The sequence below is a fragment of the Halichoeres trimaculatus genome, unplaced genomic scaffold (genome assembly GCF_033239565.1).
Source record: "Halichoeres trimaculatus isolate MK-OKI-2021-1 unplaced genomic scaffold, fHalTri1.1 fHalTri1_scaffold_5, whole genome shotgun sequence".
In the NCBI taxonomy this organism is placed as follows: Eukaryota; Metazoa; Chordata; class Actinopteri; order Labriformes; family Labridae; genus Halichoeres; species Halichoeres trimaculatus.
In genome coordinates this window covers 25,200,928-25,225,659 of record NW_027437183.1, presented here as the reverse complement: position 1 = coordinate 25,225,659, position 24,732 = coordinate 25,200,928, and the positions used below count along the sequence as shown (strand labels likewise).

The following is a 24,732-nucleotide window of genomic DNA, read 5'->3' as shown; positions in this document are numbered from 1 at the left end:
CAGGATTATTGCACCTGTTAGGCTGTTTTAAAGATGATAGGTGATTTTTCACTGTTAATGCAGAGTATGCATTCACAGCTCAAATTTGTTGGACAAGGGTTTTCCAGGAAGTAATGATGTTCTGCACCTGGGAGAGTGACAAATAAGGGTTGGTGTTGGTGTGAAGGAAGGACATTTAATTATCACCACTCAAATACGGATGAATACTGGATATAAAACCAGGTATGCCAGTAACAAGTGCTGTGTATTTTATCCAGTCCCATTGTAACTCTATCCCCCAAGTAGCTAATTTCTTGGTGGTTTAAATTGAAATTGAAATTCTGACTAAAAATAAGAAAATTCTCACAAAATAGTCAAAACTGTTCAACAGATTAAGAAGTTATTTTCTGTGACAACTGTTCTCAAAGGATATTTATATTTCATCTCTAAATTTGTTAGTTTTTGTTGAACTGAGCAAGTCAGTATGCTGTAGTCATCAATGTTTTCTCTCTATTTTTGAGTCAGTAAGTTTAAAATCAGTTTGAATTTCATTGATTAAATGAGTGATAGTAGTATACCGCTGAAATCATATTATTGGTTATTTTCTTTGAGAGTTTTATGGGAACCATTTGTTACCCCAAAAGACATTCACCATACACCAACTAACCACGTATTTCACCCACCTGCCTGCTTTCATGGTGCAATTAGTTAATTGACCAGATTTCGCAGTCAAGCATACTACTAACGTTTTGGTCCAATGGATTGTTCTATAACGGTACATTAAAGGTCCTGTTTGTGTATTGAATGGATGCATGTTCGGGCCCAGCTCATTAAGTTCTCCAGACACTGGAGGTTGATATTCAAATCTTTAAATGTATTATTTACATTTTGTTTTGTTTTTCCTTCAGTGGTACTCTGTTACTTAAGCTCATCTTCTTTCAGACACCGCAGAATGAGTCTCATGAGACCAAGCCCAAGTGTGTAAGAAAAGCACAGCTGTTTTGCAGATGGCAGGAGAAAACGAGAGACCTCTTAAAAGAAGCTGGAGAGTGGATGTCGATGTGTTAGCCCACAACCTGCTCAAGGGACGCTAACAGTGGAAGAAGCCTCTGGAAGGCCTTTAAAGAGACAGTAGCTGAAATAATGTGTTTCAGATTAAAGATTTCTATGATTCCAGTCTGATGTAAAGTTTTTCACATAGTAAATGTTCATGTGTTGTAATCGAATGCAAAATTTGGGCAAACTTAAAAACTTGTACATCTGATGCTAAAATTGAAGAACAAAATAAAAAGGCCTTTTTGTTATCATTAACTTTTATGGTACAGACTTAGAAATCAGTTATTTCATTAAACAGCATTATGCCTGAATGTTTTTACTGTTTTCTCATAAATAAGCAGAATAAAACCATATTTTTCAGTCACACAGGAGTTGATTTACGGTCAGTTTGATCTAAAAGTGAGGAATTTAAGGGTGTTAAAATCTTTGTAAGTAACTCTGACCAAGTGAAACTTGATTAATTCTTTCTTGCATTAGTTCCTTGAACTTCTTCATCACACTGAGATTTAAACAGACTCATTTTCCTTCAAAACCAGCCAATGAGGGGTACATCTGGTGTGCCCCATAGGGTGGAGGAGGAGCAGAAGGGCCTGTAGTTTGTGGGATGTGTGGGAAGCTGGTGCCTCCGTGCATGTCCAAGCTTGCATATGCACCAAATCCATATGCAGGATATGCAGCCTGTTCCTCAGCATTGGTTCCAGGTAAAACTGGAAGGATGATTATGGGAAACTTGATCTCAGGGTCTGATGCATATTTGACATCTAGGTAGACCTATCATGGAGAAACAAAAAGCATTTATCATACGTGCAATGCAGGCTTGTAAATGCAAACAGACGCTTTGTGGAGGTACACACCCTGAGCCTGTACTCAGCTTTGATGATTTGGCAGTTTAAGACAGACACACATGTCTCAGGTGGAATAGTGATGGTCCTGGTGACTGTCTGACCAGCAGAGGGTGGGATTGGCTCACCCACTTCTTTCAAGATATCTTTGGTTTCCACTTTCCTCTTTCCTCCTTTAGCAAAGTAACTGTATTTCCTATACAGACAGTACTTGGGCTTGATCTCACGTGATGATCTGTTCTGGATGGAGGCCACCACCTTGATACCTTCACCTGAAAACCAGAGCATGTATCATAATGCAGAGCACTTGAACTTTTCTTTATATTATTACATCATACATCCAATGACTCATTCATGTTGCTGTTCACACTGCTGGACAAAGATTTAGAAAATTAATTCGTTTTCAAAGGTATGTCAAAGGAGGAGAACAATGACAATGCTTTTGGAATTGAAATTGCCTATGCTCATATAACTTATTTTGATGATCCCTTTGTAGGGATGGGTACCTTTCACATTTGGGACGATACGGTACTGATGCACGGTACCTGGCAATCGGTACTGGTACTCAAAGGTACCAAGTTTCGGTACTTTTTTGTGTTTATGTGGTAAAAAATATCAATTTGTTTAATTATGAAATATAAACAAAAAAATCAATTTCAACAAATTTATTCTTCAATATATAACCTTGAAACGCTGTGTTCATGTCCAGCATGTAAAATCACTTACTCTATCACTCCCTCACAGTCACTAGGATGCATGTAGATACCTAAACATGGAACCTTTTGATTTTACCTGAATCAATACCAGGTACTTTTGACAGAATTCGGTCGGTACCTATAAAAGTACCTAATTTAGTACCCATCCCTGTCCCTTTGTCAATTTTGCTACATCAATCCCAACCGTGTCTCATCACTAGTGTCTATCAAATCACATGAGAAAAGAGACTTTGAGATGCATGAAGAAACTTTATCTTTCACTGCAACTCAACCTTAAGGTTATCTGCAAAGGTGATGTATTATTTTTAATCACACTTGTTAGAAAATACCTTGATAAAATCCTGTCCGTGGGATATTTACATCCAACCCCACTGTTCCTGATGTGAACAGTTTCATTTTCTTATCAGTGGCCTGTTGCTGCGAAACCTGAAAAAATCATATAGAGGGCATGTCAGGTGTGTGTGTGTGTGTGTGCGTGTGTGTGTGTGTGTGTGTGTGCGTGTGTGTGTGTGTGTGTGTGTGTGTGTGTGTGTGTGTGTGTGTGTGTGTGTGTGTGTGTGTGTGTGTGTGGTCAGGTAGGTACCTGGTTGCTTAACAAGTGAAGGGTTAAATACTTAATGTAAAGTATGATCATACTTAATGATTGTGCTGACAACAAATATGACCACAGCTGCCGCTCATGTGGGCACAGTCATCACCTGTGAAGCTTATCATAACAGGGTATCAGGTGACCGTAATATGTTTCATGAGAAGTAATGAGTCAACAGAAGCCAGAAAGTGCATCACAACACTTGGAGAGAATCCAAAGCTGTGAGGAAAAAATAATCCATGAAAAAAAGAACAGTTATAAGGTACAAACATTTATTACTTATACTTTATTCCAGTTAAGTGTATCACAGACTACAACACAACAGGTTAAAATAAAGTTTTTGGACCCAGTTATATCAGACTCTACCTGACCACATCCTGACTGAGTATGTGGTCAAACATTATGATTAAAAACTGCTATCAGTCTGTCACATGACACAAAGACAAGAGCTTGTTTTAAGAGAGTATTTCTATGTGTGAAACCCAAAACAAGCTCGATATGAAATTTTAGGCTTTTTCTGTGAGACATTTTATTGGTTAAAGAGGAAAATATAACATCAAAGTGTGAGAAAGACAAGGAACATGGAGCAAAGACTATATGCTTTCTTTCAGGAGGTTGCTCCTCTCACAGTCACCATCGTAATCCACACTTTAAAATGAGATTATGAGTGCCAATATGGGTTATTTTGAAATGCTACTTCTTAGCTTCCTGATCAGGTCAAGCAAGACCTGATTGATTTATGGCAGGTCTGGGTCTGTATGACAACACCACACCAGCTGACGAAGTTTAATAGTGAGAGGAGAGGTCTGTGTTTTTCTCTACTGTAAACAATTTCTGTGATTAATTTTGTAGTGATGGTGGACACAGGAGCCAAACTGTCAGACACAAAAAGGACAGAAGAGCAGAAGAAAGATAAACAGGATAGTGATACAGCCCAAGCTGCAGCAAGGACTAAGTTGTTTGTGATAATGTTCATTCCAACCCACAGTCAGCAGTTATTGTGCAGTGGTCTGTTCAAACCTGAGAGTCTATCAATAAAATATAGAGTGAGGTTACATTAGCTCTACTTGGTAGATGAGTGGCAAGATGTAACTAGGATTCACTAACAACAAGTCTTAGAGCACCAGGCTGTCAGTAGCACTACATATTGACAGCTACTAAATTAATGTACAAACTGACAGTTTACTTGTTGTCACAATAGCCTACGGATACATCGTAGCAACGGGCGTCTAATAGTGCTACATATAGCCAGCTACTGACGTACAGTACAAACTTACGTTTGCTTCTTGTGACGTTTCAAACTTTATGTAACTGTACTGATAAATGTCTTACCTCATCACGTCGATCAAGTAAAAAGTTGTCTTGAACAAGAAAAATTTGTTCCATAACAAACACGCCTGGTTAAAAGTCATGTCTTCACTACAGTTTGCATGAGACTCCAGGCCAGAAGGGGGGAAGGCAGTCCAATTAAACAGATCCTCCTCATAGCATCATTAATGAAAGACAATATGTGCTGTAAATAAAGATGAACACATCTTATTGCAAAACATTATTTTTTTTTCCAATCCAACAAAATATTTGTTCTTTTCCACAAAAAATATCAGTATGCTCAGCGGAGATGTCTGTCAAGGCCAACGCTCAACATGAACAAGAGAAATTGCATTTCCTTGCAATAAATGTGTTGAAATGCTGAGGCTGAAGGCTTAAACTGAACACTCGAAATAAAACTGTTGAAAGCAGTGAAATAAAGCTTGAATCAAAGGACAAAGAGAATAAGAAGTTGTAGTAGAAGAAGTACATGAAGAAAAAGTTGAAGTAGAAGTAGAAGTAGAAGTAGATGTAGAAGTTATAGTTCAAGTTATAGAACAATTTGTAAAAGTACTTGAAGGAGTAGAAGTAGAAGAAGTTACTCACTTGCTGACTCTTATTATCAAGGCTCTTTGTGGCTTGATTCCTTCATACTAGGGATGTTGGACACCACTTCTTATGCAGACCGATACCAGTGCGAGTACTCCTTCTTGAGTACTCACCTATACCGAGTACCGATACCACTAGTACGTTTGATACATAAAATTTCAATTAACAGTGACAGATCATTTTGATCAAAGACAGCACAGTCACTCTGCCATTAAGTCCTAGTAAAACACAAACTCTCTCTGACTTTAGAACTTTTTTGATCAATATTAAAAACATATATGTTAAAAATGCACAATAAAACTAACAACTGTCAGATTTTAAGTTTTTTTTTTAAGTAAACTAAAGTACAAAATAAAAAAAGATGAACTGTTAACTCTTCCTGGTTCATTCATATTGTCTGAGAAGGACCTGGCGTACATTTGCCATGGTGTTAAACCGCAGCAATTAGCAGCATCTAGTGGCAAGGAGGACTTGCTCGATGTAAGACTTTTTTCTTTGAGTACCTATCTGCTGCTAGTATCTGCAGCCTTCACGAGTACAAATACTATGAAAAAAGGCTGGTATTGGCCCGATACCAAAACCTGGTATCGGGACATCCCTACTTCATACCTATGCACTCTCCTTCAAAGAACTGAAAGCTTTTATACCTTGCACTCTAGGGACATTATTTGTTCGCCTGCTCATCATGTCAGGCCTGAAATGAGAAAAAAACATTTGGCTTCTTCCTTCTTCCTTCTGCATTTAAGGCTCCACAGTTGGATCTTAATCTGTACAAATTCATTTCTCTTGGAGCCCTTGTTTCATACTAACCGACAGATGCTTGACTATTGACTACTGCCTGTGTTTATGAACTTGTATCGTGATTAATACTCCACACTTTATCTGTGATTTACTACCAAAGTACTGTTGTTTTGAATTACTCTTTTTATCACTGCAATGAGCGATATATTTATTATAACGTGTGCTGCTGACCACTTGGCCAGGTCACCCTTGGAAAAGAGATCTGTTCTCAGTGGGTTTTTATCTGGTTAGATGAAGGTTAAATAAATAAAAAGTAGAAGTAGTAGCAGTATTAAAACTCAAGATAGTGGAAGTCTTATTAGTAGCATCAGTGGGAAAAAAAGTGATTGCAATAGTAGTATAGTAGAGTAAGGTAAAGCCACAGAAGGTCACTGACTACTGGGATATTGAAGCAGACTATAGGAAACTCTTCTTTAAAAGGGGGAGGGCTGAAGCTGTCATGAAGACGCCCTATGAAAGGCGTTTTCAAAAAGTCACAGGAAAGTAAAGGGGGCGGGGCATGTAGAGTCCTTTTGTTTTAAACCTTTGTGTGAATCACTCCTGGGCTGACTATTGCTATAGACGCTTGTGGTTGCTGGTAAAATGATGGAATGTCCAGATGATGGGGTTCAAAAGTAAAGAATGACGTTTATTTGACATTTGGGTTTTAAATGTTCAAAGACAGAAACTGTAGATAAAACTTTTTTAATCAAGACTGTGCACACTGCAAGGTCTAATTATAATTAAATAAATAAACAAACATGTAACCAAGGAACTGGCTTCTACAGGGCATGCGATTTTCTCAGTTTGAAACTTCACATACTGTGGTCCTCTTTAACAGGGCATGATAATATGATAATGAGTAAACAGTGTGTGCTGCTCTTATCTTTGAAGCTGAAGTTGTTGTTCATGCTTGTCAGTTGAACTGATCACTCTCGATTGCCTGTAAGTGGGAGTGTGTGCATGAACGGCTGTCTACGTGTTAGCCCTGTGCAATCTGCTCAGGGATGATAACAGTGGAGGATGCTCCTGAAGAGCTATTTAAAGCGACATTAGCTGAAATCATTCAAGACAGTGTCTCAGATCAAGGATTTCAAAGACACTTAGTCAATGTCCATGTACTGTCATCGCATACAAGATTGGGGCAAACTTCAAAACTTGCATGTCTAAGTCAAAGTATCTATGTTTATGGTGCAGGCTGAGAAAAAAAAAAAGTTATTTCATTAAGGATCATTATGCTTGCATGTTTTATTGTGTATTTAAAACAAAAAAGCAAAGTAAAAACTAGATTCTTGAGACCGCAGAAGCAGATTTACTGCTCGTTTTCTCTAAAAGTGAGGATCTTATCATTGTTTATATCTTACAAAATAAACTAGGGAGTGCTATACTTGTTTCTAAATAACTCTGACCAAGTTAATCTTGTTCAACTCTTTCTTGCATTAGTTCCTAAAACTTCTTCATCACACTGAGATTTAAACAGACTCATTTTCCTTCAAAACCAGCCAATGAGGGGTACATCTGGTGTGCCCCATAGGGTGGAGGAGGAGCAGAAGGGCCTGTAGTTGGTGGGATGTGTGGGAAACTGGTGCCTCCGTGCATGTCCAAGCTTGCATATGCACCAAATCCATATGCAGGATATGCAGCCTGTTCCTCAGCATTGGTTCCCGGTAAAACTGGAAGGATGATTATGGGAAACTTGATCTCAGGGTCTGATGCATATTTGACATCTAGGTAGACCTATCATGGAGAAACAAAAAGCATTTATCATACGTGCAATGCAGGCTTGTAAATGCAAACAGACACTTTGTGGAGGTACACACCCTGAGCCTGTACTCTGCTTTGATGATTTGGCAGTTTAAGACAGACACACATGTCTCAGGTGGGATAGTGATGGTCCTGGTGACAGTCTGACCAGCAGAGGGTGGGATTGGCTCACCCACTTCTTTCAAGATATCTTTGGTTTCCACTTTCCTCTTTCCTCCTTTAGCAAAGTAACTGTATTTCCTATACAGACAGTACTTGGGTTTGATCTCACGTGATGATCTGTTCTGGATGGAGGCCACCACCTTGATACCTTCACCTGAAAACCAGAGCATGTATCATAATGCAGAGCACTTGAACTTTTCCTTATATTATTACATCATACATCCAATGACTCATTCATGTTGCTGTTCACACTGCTGGACAAAGATCAAAACAGGTTAATTCATTTTTAAAGGTATGTCAAAGGAGGAGAACGATGACAATGCTTTTGAAATTGAAATTGCCTATGCTCATTTAACTTATTTTGACGATCACTTTGTAGGGATGGGTACCTTTCACATTTGGGACGATACGGTACCGATTCACGGTACCTGGCAATCGGTACTGGTACTCAAAGGTACCAAGTTTCAGTATTTTTTTGTGTTTATGTGGTAAAAAATATCAATTTGTTTTATAATGAAATATAAAAAAAATCAATTTAACAAATTTATTCTTCAATATATAACCTTGAAATGCTGTGTTCCTGTCCAGCATGTAAAATCACTTACTCTATCACTCCCTCACAGTCACTAGGATGCATGTAGATACCTAAACATGGAACCTTTTGGTTTTACCTGAATCAATACCAGGTACTTTTGACAGAATTCAGTCGGTACCTATAAAAGTACCTAATTTAGTACCCATCCCTATCCCTTTGTCAATTTTGCCACATCAATCCTACCCGTGTCTCATCACTAGTGTCTATCAAAGCACATGAGAAAAGAGACTTTGAGATGCATGTTGAAACTTTATCTTTCACTGCAACTCAACCTTAAGGTTATCTGCAAAGGTGATGTATTATTTTTAATCACACTTGCTGGAAAATACCTTGATAAAATCCTGTCCGTGGGATATTTACATCCAACCCCACTGTTCCTGATGTGAACAGTTTCATTTTCTTATCAGTGGCCTGTTGCTGCGAAACCTGAAAAAATCATATAGAGGGCATGTCAAGTGTGTGTGTGTGTGTGTGTGTGTGTGTGTGTGTGTGTGTGTGTGTGTGTGTGTGTGTGTGTGTGTGTGTGTGTGTGTGTGTGTGTGTGTGTGTGTGTGTGTGTGTGTGTGTGCGTGTGGTCAGGTAGGTACCATCAATGATTCATCCCTGTTTAAGCTCCCATTGTAGATCACGGTGAACTCTGCCTTGGCCTTGCTGTCCAGTCTCATGGACCTGCTCAGATTTGCCTCCAGAGTGTACCGGATCTTTCCATGTGATCCTCTGAAGGAGGAAGGCAAGTCTCTGTAGGACATGACAATTTTTATGATGCCTTTCAGAAGCAGTATGGATAGTCTGTGGTAGTCATGAAGGGCTGTTTACATGAAGTAACATTAAGTAAACTCACTGTGCGGGGATCTGGAAGGTGAATGGATAGACATGGTGGCCCTGGCCAATAGTGGTGCTACCTAAAAGGCAGTAAAGTTACATAATGATGCCTCAATTACCACTGGAGAGAGATCTGTTTAGTGGGTCAGAAATACACACTGCACATCATAGAGTGTATAATTACCACAAAGGTTACCTTGTTGGGTCATGGTGTAAAGAGCAGGTATACATACATTTGAGTCATTAATAACATTATCATTAACTTAACTTTGGACAGATTGGTAAAGAAAAAAAAATCACACAGTTCAAATGGAGCAAACTGTACGGACAGAGATAAAGACTGAACAAAACACTCATCTCAAACTTATCTTTAGAGCTGTTTTTATAGTGAAAACAATAAAATCTGTTTAAAGCAGCTCACTTACCTTGGTTTACCTGGATTACATCTTGTCTGATACTGAAGTACTTCTCTTTGTTGTGATAGGTAACCGTTGTTCTCCCGTAATGCTCTGTCCATTTTACTTCTGCTTTTCCTTTAAGCTTCACACTCAGTGACTCGACTTTGCATTCTTTCGCCAAATCCAAAGTAATTTCCCCAGTGATATAATCCCCACTAAAAAAAATATTGTTTTTGTTTGAGGGATTATACCCTACCGAAATATTAATGTCACTGGACATGACAAACTGTGTGGCCACAAAGCAAGTGGCAAATGCAACAGGACTAAGTTCATGTATATTGTGAGGTGTGTCTAAAAAGATAACTGCTCTGGTTTAGGTAATTATTAAACTAGGGGCTATAAATCAGGCTCACCTCTTCACACACTTGACTAGTAAAGGGTAAACTCTGGAAAATGACCCGTGGAAAGTTTTACATATATAAAAAAAAAAAATCTTGTATTGTGGTTGCTCATGATCACACTTATTGAGTGTGCTGATAACAGACCATAGTTCTGCCAGCAAATATGACCACAGCTGCCACTCATGTGGGCACAGTCATCACCTGTGAAGCTAATCATAACAGGTTATCATGTTTGTATAATATGTTCCATAAGAATCAATGAGTCAACAGAAGCCAGGAAAAAGTGCATCACCACACTTGGAGAGAACCTATAGCTATGAGGAAATATTGATTCATGAAGAAAAAAAGATTTATAGGGTACAAACATTTTGTTACTTATACTTTATTCCAGTTAGGTGTATCACAGACTACAACACAAAAGGTTCATTTAAATTAAAAATCTTTGACCCAGTTATATCAGACTCTACCTGACCACATCCTGACTGAGTATGTGGTCAAACATGATGATTAAAAACTAATATCAAGTCTGTGACATGACAGCAAAACAAGAGCTTGTCTTTTCAATGAGTATTTCTGTATGTAAAATCAATCTTGATGTGAAATTCTAGTCTCTTCCTGTGAGACATTTTATTGGTTAAAGAGGAAAGTATAACATCAAAGTGTGAGCAATGAGCAGTGTGAGTTTTTGGTGCAAAAACTTTCTTTAAGGCAGCTGCTCCTCTCACTGCCACCATCAGTGCTTTTGCCCCCTACTGGAGTAAAAAAAAAAAAGGCACTGCATGCAAACAGGGATAACGGATGAAACACGATGTCATGCAAAATACTTAATTTAACTACACTTACTAGAAACATTTTTCCTTTTAAGCATAAACTATCAGAGTGCTCAATAGAGATGTCTGTCAACGCCAAAGCTAAAAGTGAATGATTTAATAATAATAATAATAATAATAATAATAATAATAATAATAATAATAAATTATATTTATAAAGCTTTATCAGACACTAAAAGACATTTTACAGAGGATACAATTTTCACATAAAACAACACACAATAACAAAACCTGAATTAAAAATAAGAACAACAATGTACATTCAAAGGAAATTATAGATTAAAGTATTTTTTAAGTGAGTTTTAGTGATTGTTTTGAAAGTGGAGAGGTTTGGACGGTTACAGATGGGAAGTGGTAGAGTATTTTACAGGGTTGGGGCGGCGACAGACAAAGCTCTGTTCCCCCCAGGGTTGGTGCTTGGTGTTAGGTGTTAGAGAGAGGAGGTGGGCTTCAGAGGGTCGGGGGTGACAGGAAGGGGTGAAGTGGTGAAGCAGGCTGGAAAGGTAGGAAGGGGCCTGGTTATGGAGGGCTTTGTGGGTGAGGAGGAGGATTTTAAAACGTATGTATCAATAATGTATAAAGTTTAATACTGTCATGGGGTTTTATTTGCTTCAGTGCAATATACAGAATTTAAAAATAAGAAAAATAATGTGTTAAAACTCTTTTAAATCCTTGAAAAAATATACATTTTAAGGACTCTTTCCTTCCGAAAACAAGGACACTTGAAAGCTAATAAGAGCTGCAAAATATGTTGATTAGATATGGAGCACTCCTTTAAAAGGATCCTCCTACACCAATGGAAGCACTGATTGAGAAAGATGAAATGCTTTGTGTGTTAGCAGGTACAGAAGTTCTTATACATCACACAGGGGAAAACAGGTTCAACATTTTATAAACTAGTATACTACTTTTTTGCACAATGCACTTGGCAATTATTGGTTATATATCAAAGTACATACAATATGTTGACCTGGCAACTGCTAATGTTTACATATATGAAGTTAGAGAAGAAAAGTAACATTATGTCAAGCATAAATGCATAAATCATCATAATTTATGTTTAATAGTACATTTATAGTACAACAGTAATACATAAATACACAATACATATGCATAGACACTGCCTGGCTAAAAAAGTCACCACCAAAAAAGGTCACACACTCTAATATTTGATTGAACCGCCTTTAGCTTTGATTACGGTGCCCATTTGTCATGGCATTGTCTAGTGTTGCATCAATTTTTCTCCAAAATCTTTCATTGATGGTGGTAGAGTTTGACCGCTGGGCAAAGCCTTCTCCAGCACATTCCAAAGATTCTCGATGGAGTTAAGGTCTGGACTCTGTGGAGGCCAATCCATGTGTGAAAATGATGTCTCATGCTCTCTAAACCACTCTTTAACAATTTGAGCCTGATGAATCCTGGCATTGTCATCTTGGAATATGGCCGAGCCATCAGGGAAGAAAAAATCCACTGATGGAATAACCTGGTCATTCAGTATATTCAGGTAGTCAGCTGACCTCATTCTTTGAGCACAGACTGTTGCTGAACCCAGACCTGACCAACTGCAGCAACCCCAGATCATAGCACTGCCCCAACAGGTTTGTACAGTAGGCACTAGGTATGATGGGTGATCACTTCATCTGCCTCTCTTCTTACCCTAATGTGACCATCACTCTGGAGCAGAGTCAATCTGGACTCATCAGACCATATGACCTTCTTCCATTGCTCCGGAGTCCATTTTTTAGAAAATTAAAGCCTTTTTTTCCGGTTAGCCTCACTGATGGCTGACTGACAGCAGTCAGACTCTACCATCATCAATGCAAGATACTGGTGAAAAATTAATACAACACTAGATGGAAATAAATCTTGTGACATTGCAGAGGCTTATCAGAGCAATGCCACAGTGTATGTGTGCTGCAACCAAAGCTAAAGGTGGTCCAACAAAATATTAGAGTGTGACCTTTTTTATGTTATTTAAAAAACATTCTTTGTGAGTTTGGCTACTATTTCTTCCAAAGGAATATATTTCACTTCACAAACAGAAATATGGCAGAGGATACTAGATGTAACATGTTTTTAAACATACAAATATGGCTATTATTGGCTTGAAACATTTAAGTATACATCTTCCCTTCATACTGTAATGAACTCAGTCATATGCTACATCAAAAAAAGGCATCAATACATTTTTGAATTGGCTCAAAAACACTCATTTACAAGCTATCAGACTGTTGGTCTAACAGCAGTATGATGCTAAAAGGCAGTTTCAAAAGGCAAACTTTGTGTCTTTGGAATAATAGTATTGTGGTGTGAATAACTTTGACGTTATACTGTCAATATAACAGTGATATCTCCTGACAACAGGCACTGGTAATAAATTCAAGCAGGTTTGTAAACAGTTTGCATAAAAGATCTGAAATGCAATAGAAAAATATAAAAATCTCCCTGAAAACATACCACAGACTTTAAAAGATTAGAAATAGTGAAGACAAAAGCTGCAGCAGTAACAGTGACATCCCATTAAAGCTCAGTAACAAAGACCGTACCCAGTGAGCACTAACCAACATTATAACGTTTGGCTAAAATTTGGCTGAAAAGGAGTTGAAATAACGTTTGGACGTCTCAGAGCTGATCAAAACCATTTTCAGCCTGTAAAAAATGCTGTTAAAACATGAATGTGTTTCTCAGCACATGTTGTCCTGTAATTTAAATAACATTGTTCTTCCTAGCACTTATCCCTTAGCTTGGTGAACTCAAAGACTGAATAAAACATGGGTGTAGTCTCGGCGATGGTGGTTCCTGGTATGTGAAATGAAGCCAATCCACGGACGCGGCCACATTGGTCATGACGCCAGCTGTGAGCTTCCTTTCTAACAGATACAGAGCGCCTATCAGTCACGTAAGCTGAATTGTGTCTCTGATTGGACAATCAGATGATCATAGTATCTTCTTAACTGGCGAGTTTGAAAAAAGTTCACCCATTGTAGGGCGTGTGCTGATAGAGAAATCAGCATTCCAGACCCAAGCCATTTTTTGAACTAGGTTGTACATATGCTTTTCAATGCCATAAAAGTCTGTTTTTATGGCTTGGTGTGTACGTGACTTCCAGTAATTCTGCAGCCAGCCTCAAGGGGATCCTTAATGAACAACAACTTTTAGCACTTCCGGATGGGCTTCATTTTTCAAAACAGGATGTTGCCTCTTAAGTGAAATGTAACGTGAACGCCACTTATACAAATCCCAGTAGCAGGGAGTAATAAGTGCATATGTGTGCCTTTTAAGGTCGTGTCTAAAACAGTTTGCAATGCCATCATACTCATGACCATCCAAGTCGCTTCTTTTATAAGACATGGCTTCTAAGTCAGCCTTGATATGTGTGAATGTGTGATGAATCATGAATAAATCTCCTGGTGATATAAGGTTTTAAGTTGTCTAACAAACTTTCACTTTTGAACCAATTTAGATGTCTTTCAAACATTATTTTGGTGAAAAAATGCTCACTGGGTAAAAGGAAAATAAACTTTTAGGAGTTTAGGAGGGCCAATACAAACAACAGAGAACAAAAGAACATTAAAATCGGAACAAACGTGCAAAAAACAGTTCCAATGGTAGTGTAAAACAATCAACTGAGAAAGTCACTCTGTGATGTTTTTTTAAGTGGCAGTGGTCATCCCTGAGTAACACTTCTCTCCCATCACCAGGTCAGAATGACAAAGTGTGTTTCAAACAGAAAATAAAAAATCCACAATAATGCAATGTTAGATACAGACACAAGGTAACTTTTCTGGCACCGCCGGCCTAAAACCCCCAAAGTCAGGAGGATCTGTGTGAAACAATGAGAGATTTACACAGTCACTCACAAATAAGGAGGAGGTTCAGTGTTTGCTGAAGTGTCGCACAAGATGATAGGAATCAGCACGGTGAGGTCGGAGGAAAAGCTGGCACTGAGGCTCACCTAAAGGAGACAAAGAGAGAAAATATGAAACAGACGTGAAATTCATTACAGGACTGTTTCCATTAATGATTCAATTTTCATCTCATGAAAATGTTAAATGATAAGAAGGACATCAAATTCAGTTACATTCTAAGTAGAAAATACATGTATAAAAATTGTTTGCTCAACAAGTCAGTCAAAGAGTTACAAACCATAATGAAGTATTCAACTTCCAGGATGCTGCAGTTGGAGATTGAGAACGGTGCAGATGAGGGGATAGTCACCATGATCTCAGAGTGCACATCACAAGTGAAAGGACTGATGAGATCTCCGGTTACATTCACCAAGTCCTTCATGTAAATGATTTGATTGGCCCTGCTTTGGGTGTAGCAAACCTGTTTATGTTTCAGTTTGATCTTTGGTGTAACTACCCGTGATGAGGAGTTGCTGAAGTCACAAATTATTTTCACAGTTTCCCCTGGAAGAAAAGCAGAAAAATTTGGATAAAGTTACACTGATGATTCTTTAATACCTAACATTATGACGTTGCACATCACTAACAGTGGATGGATGGACTCACATAGGGCTGGGAAATACAACAATCAATAAGTGTGCAGTTCTTTTCCTTCAATAGAAAAGCTGCATTTCCATTACATCTATAATTGTGCACCTAAACATTATATTATAACAAGAATATAATGCTATATTATTATAATAATATAATGCTAAATAATATAATAATATTATACCTAAATATTCAATAAAATTGTAATGGGTACACCAAAATTAAAAAAAAAAAATGCCAAATTTTGATGCTTTTTTAAGATCTCATTAGGTGTTATTTTTTTTAGAATTTTCATTATTAAAGTTTATTGCAAAAGTGCAATGGAAACCCCTTTTTTTGCAAAAATATGTCACGTTGTCAGCTTACAGTTTGACCAGTGAATAAAAACACTAATGTTCACAAATCTGCATCATCAGCAGCGCAGTGTCCCAACGGACGCTCTATGTTATTTTACTCATGTTGTGCGCAATTTTAGTCATAGTGGAAACACCAGCAAGGCGCAATTGTACTTTATCGACACTTCAGAAATACCACTTTTATTTTGTGAAAAGGTGTAATGGATGCAGCTATGGATGCCCTGGGGGTACACACTTGCTCGAACAACAAGGATAGAGTAAGCTGAAGGAGAAGGGAGTAACTATTTTTTGGGAGTGAAGGAGTGAAGTGAAATGAAAGGGGCTGAAAGAGGTAAATGTGGTAAATAATTACCCAATGATTGTAAAACAAAAAGGCTACATTATGTTAATTGTGATGATTTCAGAGTCACTTTACTTGACAACCTTTGTACCTAGAAGCACAAACCCTTTTCAAAGTGATTGCATTACCAGGTGATGTTACTTATCAGTCTTGAAACATATATTGTTTACCTCGTGCCCCATGTTGATGGATGAATACAGTACCTGGGGTGAAAGCTTTCTTTTCTGTTGAGACAGTCATAGTAATGGGGCCAGAGGCACAGCAAAGGCAGCACAGAGTTGTAGTGTTGGATCCTGAGAGAGGAGCCTGCAGAGGCAGAGGACTGTGTGAGCAGAGTACATGATGAAGTCAATGTGGTCCATTAATTTACAGTACAATGAAATGCAAAGGTGCACTCACCCATAACACTGGTTGGTTGGTATCAATGTGGTTTACAAAGTTCAGCTCAGCAGCATAGTCCTTTGACAGGTGCCAGGGCCTGTGAATGCTTACTGTCAAGATGTAGTTGATTCGTCCATGAACTGCTTTAAAGCTGGTTGGGAAGTCTCTGTATTGATATGAAATGATAATTTCGATTAAAACCCGCAAAACAAGAATGGGAGGTTTTGGAGAAACTGGCATCAAGGTTCAAGGAAGTGACATAGGCTTATCCAAAGACCCTGAAACTGGTCCATAGCAATATTAATGCAAAATTAGTTTTGCTGTAATGTGGCTTGAAACAGATTTTTTTTTAAAGCAAAAAAATAATGTTGTGTCATGCGTTTTCCGAAAGGTGACACAGTCCCATCAAAACAGAGAAGTTCCCATACTCACCCCTCTGGCAGCTGACATGTAAAAGGGAACATGTGTCTGCCAGGCTGTAGTCGTGTTCCCGCTCCAGAAACTACAAGAAGAAAACAGACATGCAATACAATTGAACAACGGATTAACTTTGTTTCTGATCATAAATTCATAAAAAATTACAAGTTGGCATACTGCTATTTTCTTGCAAGATGGCGCTTTTCAGTTTAAAGAAATCCAGTCTGGCCGAGTAGTGTCTCCTCTTTCCCTTTCCTGCACTTCTCGACCAGTGAACATTAGCGTTTCCTTTCAGTGTCATCGTTATCGACGTGATTTTCGTCTCCTTTGACAGCTCAAAAGAGATGTGCCCTGTCACCAAATCACCACTGGAAACAGTGTTCCTCTCATTTAAAGGGTTGATGTTGATGATGAAGTCCTTGAACGTCTGCTGAAACATCGTTGAGTTGCGAGAAAAGTCAAAACATAAACAGCTCCGTGACAAGAATCTCTACTTGTACAAACGCAAATATTTCCACGCTGTTAATCAGAGCTACAAGTCATAGTTGAGAGACAGAAAAGCACATATCTTTAGGCGAAATGTCAAACAATGCCTTGCCTTGCAAATTGCAAAACAAAACGCAACAGGGGAAGTCACCACACCGCGCAGGCGCAGGGAATGCCAAAGAACTAAAACCGATCAGGGCGTGGCCAAGGCTTCGGGGCGAGCCGTCACAGGGCACAAACATGCAAACACTATGACCTTGTAGCATGTTTAACTAAAGTTAAAATAAAATACAAATTATTTTGTCATACATGCATCATATCAGAACTTCAAAATGACAAGTTTAGGATGGTTTTGTTTCTTAAACAACCTTTTCTTTTTTCACTGAATAATGCACATGTATGGAAGCCCTTTATTGCCAGTAAAAAATGATTTTCATGAAAAAGGATTGTTAAGTTATAGCAATTTAAGGCAAGGACATCATTATGATATACTTATTATAGAAAACGGCCAGCTGAAATATGCCATAATGCAAATGTTTTATGTCTTTGCTGTTCTGAATGTTTTAATGTTGTGAGTTAAAAATGCTTTACTAAAACTGTTTTGTTTGTCGCCCACTGCTGACTGAAAAACAAATAGTCAAAGGTCAAAGGTCAAAGGTTTCTTTATTTATACCTTGCGGTAAATTTGGTTCGCGGGAAGGAACTCAGTAGTCCAGACAAGACACACAGATAAACAATACACAATCAAATACCATGTAAAAAAAATGTCAGTCGTTAATAGTCCCTTTGTGATAGTAAAGAAACATTGAACTTTGAACCCTGAACATTATAATGATACACTAAATCACAATAATGAGTAAGTCAAAATAATGACTAATGTGAAAATTAATCATAGTAGAGATATCTGATTTTGAGTCATGATAATGAAATACTAATTCATAATTTTTTTAACTGTCAAAGTAACTGATAAACTAAACCTTTTTCGCCAAAGCATATGAATTTCTCCATGATTAAGTTTGTGTCTCCACATAACTTAAGCAAGAGTAGTAGACAACGTATTTGGTGACATACTAAAACTATTTTTGTGGTATTAAAAGTACTGGTTAATAGTACTCTGTCCACCCAAAACTTTCAAATAAAAAGCCTTTAAAACAGACTGTACAAGGCGTATTAAAACTTCTGACACAAACTAACCTGAATTTTTCTTTGCAACCAGTCTGGGATACCCTGTTCTGGCTGCCAGTCAATCACAAGGCTTACACACAGACACAGACAACCTTTCACACACACAATATCTGGAGTATTTGGAGAGAACCCATGCACGCACAGGGAAACCATGCAAGCTCCACACCCTCACACAGAAAGGCTCACCTTGCCCAAAACTGGGATCCAGGTGAGGAAGGAAGCTCAAAATTCAAAGGCTGATGCACAGCAGAGTCAAAATAACACCAAAAAACCCGGTTATAAACAGAAGAAAAATAAATTGTATTACAGTACTTTTTCTTAAAATGTGAAAACAATGTGCTGGAGGTTTCACAACTTCATAAGCAACACACAAACAGCTAAGCATGAAAGAACTTAAGTTTGTCAGGTACCTCTGTGGAGCAGCAGCAAAGATGTGGTACCACTATCAAGCACCGACGTGCCTGTTTTAAACCCCTGCTTAAGCCTTCCTGTGTGGAATGTGTGTTTACTCAGTGCCTGTGGTTTTTGACCTGTACTGTCTCTACTCACTGACAAAACCATACTCACTGACTGGTCACCTTGAGTATGAATGTGCCTCTGGGACTGTGTGTGAATGGCCGATGACTAGGAGGCTCTCACCTCCAATCCAAGAAAGATGATGTATGTATGAACTCCCAGTCATGTGATCCCCATGTCTGTAGTCTTCTGTTCTCATTAGAAATAAACAAACAAACAGTTATAATTTTAAATTAGATTTTTTTACATTATGTCGGCAGTTTTAGGGTCACCGAGTTCATATTTATAATGGTCTACATAACTGTAAGATCAGCCCCTTACAACCACTAGGTGGCAGGAAAAGACAGCAGACTTAAGCGTTTCAACTTGATATACTCTTCATCACTTTCTTCCTCTCAAGAGAGAGAGAGGGAGAGAGAGAGAGAGAGAGAGAGAGAGGGAGAGGGAGAGAGAGAGAGAGAGAGAGAGAGAGAGAGGGAGAGGGAGAGAGAGAGAGAGAGAGAGAGAGAGAGAGAGAGAGAGATTTAAAAAACAAGGAGAGTTTTGCAAAGACTCTTGGACATTCAGGGTCTAATGATTTCTGTGTTGCATGTCCTTGTCATGAACAGTAAGCTGTAGGAGGCTGTGGAGCTCCTCTCTTCTGTGTGCATGCTGTCTCAGACCCGAGATGATGAGAGGGTCCCAACAACACTCATGCTCTCTCTCCCTCCTGCACCTCTGTTACTCTTTCTGCTTTTCTTTGGATTACTGCTTTGATGCTGAAGACGCTTGAGGAGGACAGAAAGAGGAACTACAAAGTGGAAATACTCTGCAACATTTTTCCTCTTTTTCATCCCAAACTTTTCCCTCGCTGAAGTTGGTTTGATTTATAATCCCATCTGTCTCAGAGCTTCTCCTGCTGGAATAATGCCTCCGTGCTGCAGAGGCTCCTGGTTTCCAGTGTTATTTGGTGCTGTGCTGGTTGTTCTGACTGCTGGAAATGCTGAACCAAACCAGAACAGGAGGCAGGCTGGATCTTCCTCGTGCTTTGGAGGCTTTGATCTCTACTTTGTTTTAGACAAGTGAGTGACCTGATGCACATTATCTGACACACTTACAGAGGATGGATTAGCAGAATGGTCTCTGTTGACAAGTAAATGTAATTCATGCTTAAGTCAATAAGGGTGCTTGTCTCTATATAAAAGTCTCACAATGTAGTAATGTATGCATTAATGTGAAAGCATAACTCAACTATGAATGCATTTTTACCGTCCTCATGCTTCTTTCATCATCGTCTGCAAAAATATCAACATAATGTCATCACTATCTTTTGTCATTATCACGCCCCCTGGTGTCATCTCACACAGAAAAATAGATGTATGGACTGATGATACATTGCTCTGTTTGATGCTAAGCTGTGTGTCGCTGTTTCTTTGTTCTTCAGCCAGCTGCAGGGTGCAGCAGACCTACTGTTGAGTCTGGTGTTTATCCTCATTAGCATCAAATATACAATGTGGACAGACATGAGCCAGAATTGCTTCTATGTGCATGAGTGACCTGCATCCTGAAGTAAGAAACAGGATGTTTTGGCATCCTTGCAGAGTCATGTGGATACACTGGTCTGGATTTGGAAAGAGGTTCTGTGTTTATCTAACCTGGTTTTTGTTGATCTCTGTATTTCCTGTAAGACATGCAACATAGACATCTCATTTAAACAACAACTTTGACCCTTTTCTTACTTCCATCAATAACAACTTAATGAGGCAGGATTTAGCTCTTTTCATTTCTTTGCATTTTTGTAGTTTTTTGAGTGAATTGGTGACTAAAACTTTGATTTCCATACTTTGCTAAGGCAATCACCTCTCTTATGTGAAAAGAGTTCCCAAAATGTGTTTCTCACATGAGCAGTTGTACCTGCATTTTCCAGACTGGAACCTGTAAGGAGAGCATTTTTTACCATTGATAACTGCACACAAAGCTGCTCTGGCACTGACAATGAACTTAGCCAGACTGTTTCCTTTGGACTGCAGCAAATACTTAGCCTGTGACATTTGTGCTCGGCAAACCTGGCTCCAAACCACTTTTTTTTTTCTTCTTTTTTTTTTAACCATGAGCATTTGCAATAGCCAACTAGGTCAACATGAAATTCACCCCTCATCTCATTCCTTTCAGCATTTTTCTTATCCTGAGAACTGGATTGAAGAATCACAATCTGGTGCTCTCCCTCCAGAGTTGCTGATGGATTTTCCAGTTGACATACAGTAAATTTAAGTGCCAAGGCACACTGGTGTTTCCCGAGAGGAAATAAGGCAACTGTATGTAATAGAGTGTAATTGTCATTGTCATGGTGTGAACCATGTTTTAACAACACAGCTTTATATTACACATGTGCATGGACAGCATTTCTTATCAAACTTTACTTCTATGTATCAGCTGTTTCTTTTATCTTACTTGATCTTAACTTTCTCTGCACTTTAAGAGTGATGTCCTCCACCTGTCCCTCCGTCTTCTTACAGTGTCTGCTTGATCTCTTTCCTCTGTGTGTTCAGTGCCCTCTTGTCCATTACCTCCAGATGTTCTCGTGCTTGAGTCTGTTGGCTGGGCTGTTTGTGGTGGGACTCTTGTCATGGTAACACTGGAAAAATAGGTGTTTAGAGAAATGTCAGAGGAGGCTCGGAGAAATAGAAAAAAGGTGTTCTAATACTGAAACATTCAAGCTCCCAGTGTGTTCCTTTTTAATTTGATACCATTGTTTATCTAAAGATGATTACATAACCAGATTAGACAACCCTACTGAGTAGCTTCTCTCCCGCTGCCAGGGATTAATCTTACCATTTAAGTTGCTATTAATCCAATAAAAGCATCAAGAAACAATGTGAAAAGCAATAGCTCAGTGTTGAGTTGATTAGCACAGACAGCATAGAGAGCAAGACATAAACATCCACACAGACCGGGTGGTATTCAAAGAGCTGGAAAACATGTATACATAGTGAAATTACAGGTGTGTTATAAAGATGTTAACAAAACCAGAGGAGTATAACATCACTGCTTCTCCTCACAGTAAACCATCTGTGCCACTCAAAGACCACACTCAGGCAAAAACCACCCTGCAGTTTCTTTCTTTGACTTAAGAAGTTCACTGATAAATGCATCACAGGCAAAAGTAAATGAGCAATATGGACAAAATTATAGATTTCTGATATGGTTCATTCCTTTTGTGATGTGTTAATTTGATAACAATAAAACAAAAAAAGTACAAGGTAATGTGTTTTAAAGCTTACAATCTCTTTATTTGTTTCTTTATTCATCTTCTCAGATCTGGGAGTGTGCAGAATCACTGGACTGAAATATACCGCTTTGTTGAACATCTGGCTCATAAATTCATCAGGTACGAAAAAAAAGGTGTCATCAAGCCACTGTGGGAAAAACTGCAAAACAGGGATATTTAACCGATCTAACAGAGAATAACTGTCTGTGTTTCTTGATTTAGTCCACAGTTGCGGATGTCCTTCATTGTGTTTTCCACAGAGGGAAGGATCCTAATGAGCCTGACAGAGGACAGGTGGGTGCAGATCTCCCGAGAAACACTTTTAATCCTTTGCTTTTCTCTCATGCAGCTGAAAGGAATGAGTGTATTACCAGATTTGGTCACACACAGTTACAGTGTGATCTCTCTGATATTTATGACCATGAACAAATTCCTGCCGGACACTTCTCCTCTCTGTGATCTCTCTGTGTTGTCGTCAGCCTGGACAAATACTTCTCTGTGTACTTTTTGACACGTTGTGGGCGGCTTGTGTGTCTTGTCTTTTTTCAGTTCATTTTCCCCAAAGCCACAAAATCTTTTCAGTTTCCCTGCTTCCTCACATCTTATTCTACAAAGGGCTCATCACTTGCCTCTCTGTGTTACAGTTTCTCAAGCCAACACACACCATTACTGTTTCAATTCACTCATCTGTTGCACATTGCTGGTATTTTCTGCCGCCCTTATGGGATCTATTACTCTGTTACCACGCCTCGAAGTGTCTGGCTTTGGTCAAAAGTATGTTCACAAATGTGTCTGACAAAACAAATATTTTCAAACTAAATGAGATTACCAGATAACTTGATTACCTCTTCTCCTGTATGTCTACTCAGGGAACGCATCCGTAAAGGTCTGGAGGAGTTGGAGGGGGTTCTTCCTGGAGGGGACACCTTCATGCATGAGGGCATCCTGAGGGTGAGCACTGGCTTTTTGCTCTGGCTCCAGGGTAATCATTACACCTAGAGAGCTCCCTCTGAGATATTCTGTAGAAAAAGAATTGTAATTAGTGGCCACACTAGACTACTATTTCATTGATAATTGGTTTTTTTTCTCTCACATCTCTGGAGGGGCTCCATAAAACAGAGTCCAAAGAGCTAAATACATTTTGTGATCCAAACAGATGAGGTGCATGCTACCAGTCTGATCATCTACTGTTCGAAAACAGATCTTTTTTTCTTTCCTCAGGCCAGTGAACAGATCTACTACGGAAACACTGAAGGTTGGTTTTCCCATTTCTTTGTTATGGGCAAAAAAGGAAGTAGTGGTTTATATTTTTCAATTGCATTTAAACTATGTCATCAAAACTTTTTTATAGTAGATCTTATATCATTACAAATGTTATAGGGTAAACATTTGCAACTGATCAAATTTGACCGTTAGCCAGTTTTCACTGAGATCAAGCTATATGGGTGAGTAGTTCAAGTTGACAGTCATTAAAGGTTTCTCATCATTCACATCACAACTTCCAGAGACAGAGAAGACATAGAAGTTTAAAAATACTGAAAAAATTCTGGTCAAGATGACTGATCGCCTACTTTAAAAACCAACATTAACATTCAGCTTCTCACGAGATAGCTACCAAGCATTTAACCCAGGATGCTAAGTAGCTAAGAATGGCCGTTTGTAATTGTCCACTTGAAGCTGGCTCCGGAAGTACTGGAAGTCACATACACACAAAAGCAAAACAAGCTTTTTTAACAGCAGAAATTAACCTATTTACAGCCTGGTACCAAAACATCTCCCGTCTGAATCTCTAATTTCATTATCGGTACCGTTAGGGGTGTGAACTTTTTCTGACTCGGCAGTTTAGAGAATTTTAAGATCGCGAGTTGACCCATTTAGATGCACAACTCAGCTCACGTGACTGACGGGCGCCCTGTAACTGTCGTTATGGAGACTCGAAGTTCACGTCACTTCCAATATGGCCGCTACAGCCGACTTGCTTCACAAGCCTGTGACAGAAACAGACAGGTAACGTTGGGGAGACGGCGGCAATTAATTGTACAGTCGGTTTAATACACGATGCTCTAGGACACCACCATAGACAGTACGACAGAGTACGAAAAAAATTCAATAATATACACAAAACAATACAGTAGACTTACCCAGTACAGTTCATATCAGGACAGCGTAGGTAAAGAAAGGTAAGTGAAGAAACAGTGTGGTGACCATAAGTAGTCAAAAAGTAGAGGGTAACTTAGACAAGCTGTATGGGAGACTTTTTTTTGCTGTCGCATTTTTAAACTATGATATCAATATTTTACACCAGGGCAGGGATACAATGATTTCATACTCCGAGTTGAGACAATGACAAATTACTGTATTTCTATTTTATCCCACCCTCAGTAGGCTACATGTTAGGATATCTGTAAAGTGTAAAAAATGTTATCTACTTCATGAATGCAAGCGTCATCTGTC

At 38.7% G+C, this 24,732-nt stretch overlaps 4 protein-coding genes and 1 long non-coding RNA gene across 6 annotated transcripts in view; 1 reads left to right on the top strand and 4 right to left on the bottom strand.

Annotated features, from left to right (window-relative positions):
• Nucleotides 1-24,732, top strand: part of LOC141790302 (anthrax toxin receptor 1-like) — a 47,539-nt gene that overhangs the window by 1,745 nt on the left and 21,062 nt on the right. Inside the window, exons 1-5 of one of the 2 annotated variants that reach the window (XM_074670085.1) lie at nucleotides 19,578-20,092; nucleotides 22,327-22,398; nucleotides 22,501-22,572; nucleotides 23,148-23,229; nucleotides 23,500-23,533. In XM_074670085.1, the coding sequence (XP_074526186.1) occupies nucleotides 19,938-20,092; nucleotides 22,327-22,398; nucleotides 22,501-22,572; nucleotides 23,148-23,229; nucleotides 23,500-23,533 (415 nt within the window). In that variant the 5' untranslated portion in view covers nucleotides 19,578-19,937. Of the gene's footprint in view, nucleotides 1-19,577; nucleotides 20,093-22,326; nucleotides 22,399-22,500; nucleotides 22,573-23,147; nucleotides 23,230-23,499; nucleotides 23,534-24,732 lie in introns of those variants that run through there. The other variant, XM_074670086.1, reaches the window with a different exon arrangement.
• LOC141789990 (arrestin domain-containing protein 3-like) lies at nucleotides 1,552-3,819 on the bottom strand. Its single transcript, XM_074669611.1, has 4 exons — nucleotides 3,811-3,819; nucleotides 2,923-3,010; nucleotides 1,890-2,149; nucleotides 1,552-1,806 (listed from the first exon to the last, which is right to left on the bottom strand). The coding sequence occupies exons 1-4, from the start codon at nucleotides 3,817-3,819 to the stop codon at nucleotides 1,552-1,554; spliced, it is 612 nt and encodes a 203-aa protein (XP_074525712.1).
• LOC141791019 (arrestin domain-containing protein 3-like) lies at nucleotides 7,328-10,235 on the bottom strand. The gene is made up of 6 exons (XM_074671200.1): nucleotides 9,644-10,235; nucleotides 9,242-9,298; nucleotides 8,988-9,138; nucleotides 8,730-8,826; nucleotides 7,700-7,959; nucleotides 7,328-7,616 (listed from the first exon to the last, which is right to left on the bottom strand). Exons 1-6 carry the CDS (start codon nucleotides 9,898-9,900, stop codon nucleotides 7,362-7,364), a joined length of 1,077 nt encoding a protein of 358 aa, XP_074527301.1. The 5' UTR covers nucleotides 9,901-10,235; the 3' UTR covers nucleotides 7,328-7,361.
• Nucleotides 10,995-17,476, bottom strand: LOC141791017 (arrestin domain-containing protein 3-like). The gene is made up of 6 exons (XM_074671199.1): nucleotides 17,022-17,476; nucleotides 16,860-16,929; nucleotides 16,446-16,593; nucleotides 16,250-16,352; nucleotides 14,998-15,263; nucleotides 10,995-14,806 (listed from the first exon to the last, which is right to left on the bottom strand). The coding sequence occupies exons 1-6, from the start codon at nucleotides 17,281-17,283 to the stop codon at nucleotides 14,708-14,710; spliced, it is 948 nt and encodes a 315-aa protein (XP_074527300.1). The 5' UTR covers nucleotides 17,284-17,476; the 3' UTR covers nucleotides 10,995-14,707.
• LOC141790305 (uncharacterized) lies at nucleotides 21,409-24,168 on the bottom strand. The gene is made up of 3 exons (XR_012598266.1): nucleotides 24,027-24,168; nucleotides 23,124-23,297; nucleotides 21,409-21,645 (listed from the first exon to the last, which is right to left on the bottom strand). It is a non-coding gene; the product is annotated as an uncharacterized LOC141790305 (long non-coding RNA).